At 35.5% G+C, this 2,524-nt stretch overlaps 1 protein-coding gene across 1 annotated transcript; it reads left to right on the top strand.

The window, feature by feature from the left end:
* LOC132418303 (probable RNA-binding protein 46) lies at positions 1-1,458 on the top strand. Its single transcript, XM_060002123.1, has one exon. It carries the CDS (start codon positions 1-3, stop codon positions 1,456-1,458), a length of 1,458 nt encoding a protein of 485 aa, XP_059858106.1.
* The last annotated feature ends 1,066 nt before the right edge of the window (positions 1,459-2,524 follow it).

Genomic DNA, 2,524 nt, shown 5'->3' with positions numbered 1-2,524 from the left:
ATGAATGAAGAAAATACAGATGGAACAAATGGATGCAGTAAAGTCCGAACTGGTACTCAGAATGAAGCAGCATTACTTGCTTTGATGGAAAAGACTGGATACAACATGGTTCAAGAAAATGGGCAAAGGAAGTTTGGTGGTCCACCTCCAGGTTGGGAAGGTCCACCTCCACCTAGAGGCTGTGAAGTTTTTGTAGGAAAAATACCTCGTGATATGTATGAAGATGAGTTAGTTCCTGTATTTGAAAGAGCTGGGAAGATATATGAATTTCGACTTATGATGGAATTTAGTGGTGAAAATCGAGGTTATGCTTTTGTGATGTATACTACAAAAGAAGAAGCCCAGTTAGCCATCAGAATTCTTAATAATTATGAGATTCGACCAGGGAAGTTTATTGGTGTGTGTGTAAGCTTGGATAATTGCAGATTATTTATTGGAGCTATTCCAAAGGAAAAGAAGAAGGAAGAAATCTTGGATGAAATGAAGAAAGTTACAGAAGGAGTTGTAGATGTCATTGTTTACCCGAGCGCAACTGATAAGACCAAAAATCGCGGTTTTGCATTTGTTGAATATGAATCTCACAGAGCTGCTGCTATGGCTAGGAGAAAACTAATTCCAGGAACCTTCCAACTATGGGGCCATACGATTCAGGTAGATTGGGCTGACCCAGAGAAAGAGGTTGATGAGGAAACCATGCAGAGAGTTAAAGTTCTCTATGTACGAAATTTAATGATCTCAACTGCAGAGGAAACAATTAAAGTAGAATTCAGTAAATTCAAACCTGGTGCAGTTGAACGAGTAAAGAAACTTAGAGATTATGCTTTTGTTCACTTTTTCAACCGAGAAGATGCAGTGGCTGCTATGTCTGTTATGAATGGAAAATGCATTGATGGAGCACGTATTGAGGTAACACTGGCAAAACCTGTAATTAAAGAAAACACTTGGAGACAGCATCTTAATGGTCAGATTAGCCCCAATTCGGAAAACCTGATTGTGTTTGCTAACAAAGAAGAGAGCTACCCCAAAATTCTAGGCAAGCCACCAACTCTTCCAGCTCGACTCAATGGCCAGCATAGCCCAGGCCTCCCTGAAATTGAAAGATGCACTTACCCACTTTTTCCTGGAACAAAGCTTACTCCAATTAGTATGTATTCTTTAAAATCCAGTCATTTCAATTCTGCAGTAATGCATTTGGATTATTACTGCAACAAAAATAATTGGGCACCACCAGAATATTATTTATATTCAACAACAAGTCAAGATGGGAAAGTACTCTTGATATATAAAATCGTTATTCCTGCTATTGCAAATGGATCCCAGAGTTACTTCATGCCAGACAAACTCTGTACTACTCTGGAAGATGCAAAGGAACTGGCAGCCCAGTTTACATTACTTCATTTGGACAGGGAACACAGTCTCTTCAGCCTGGACTTATGTAGAAGAATTTGGAGAAAATAAACAGGTCCTTTCTGATGTTGCTTGAGCTTATTCTCCTGCAGTTGATCTCGTTCCTGTTGGCTTAATATTAAGTCCCATGACAATACTAAGTTAATATTCATTTTTAGGCCTCATTTATAGCACCAGGAAAATATAGAAAAAACTTTACCTGTGCATTAGATGACCTAATTTCTTCTGTTCTTAGAAACACCATACCTTTTATAAATAATCACTTCATAGTCATTTTCACACCCTTGGCTTACTCTACACCAAAGAACATAGTTGAGTTTTTGGAAAGTACAGGATTTGCAAATTTGGTCTTTAGTACTCACACACATCTATAAACATTATAACTAATGAAGCAGGAAATTATTCATACATAAGATGAATGTTTATTGTGGAATAGTAGTATTTCAAATGTTGGTTTCTAAAGAAATAATTTGGTTTAATTTTTGGATTTTTCTGTACTGTAAGTTGATAATGGTTTCTTGAAGTTTATTTTATAAAGATGATTCATTTTACTGTTTTATGGTACCAGTAGGATTCTAATGTTAAATTGGTTTGTGGGGTTATATAAATGTTTACATTAGTATTTAAATAATGAAATATTAGACAATTTTTGCAGTCCAGGGGTAAATGTGTCTGCTGGTTTGATACCTAATACAGTTTCAAAAAAGAAGCAAATATGAATTCACTGTTTTATATCTTTTCTTCTTGGACAATCCCTTAGTGTCAGTACCAAATTTAAAAGGAGTTTCCTTGTGGATAGAGCAAGAGAAATCAGAGGTTCTCTTTTTCGGTGATCATAAAGACACAAAACAATTAATAGATATCCAAGAATGCATTCTAGTAAGATCTCTGAAGTATTGTGTCAGTGAAAGTTTACGTAATACTGACTGATGAAACTATCAGGATTTGCAGTGCAGTGAATGCTGAAACAGTCTTTACCAGCAATATAAGATTATCAGGATTTTGAATGTTAGAACATTATGTTAAACTGTGATTATAGTTTTAATGCTTTGTCTCTTTGAATTAAATTTGTAACCATAAAAAAAAAAAAAAAATAAAGATGCCACCAGAAAACTAC

This window comes from Delphinus delphis, chromosome X (assembly GCF_949987515.2).
Source record: "Delphinus delphis chromosome X, mDelDel1.2, whole genome shotgun sequence".
NCBI classification, from domain to species: Eukaryota; Metazoa; Chordata; class Mammalia; order Artiodactyla; family Delphinidae; genus Delphinus; species Delphinus delphis.
Note: the sequence above shows the minus strand (reverse complement) of the source record. Positions and strands in the feature narration are given on the sequence as shown.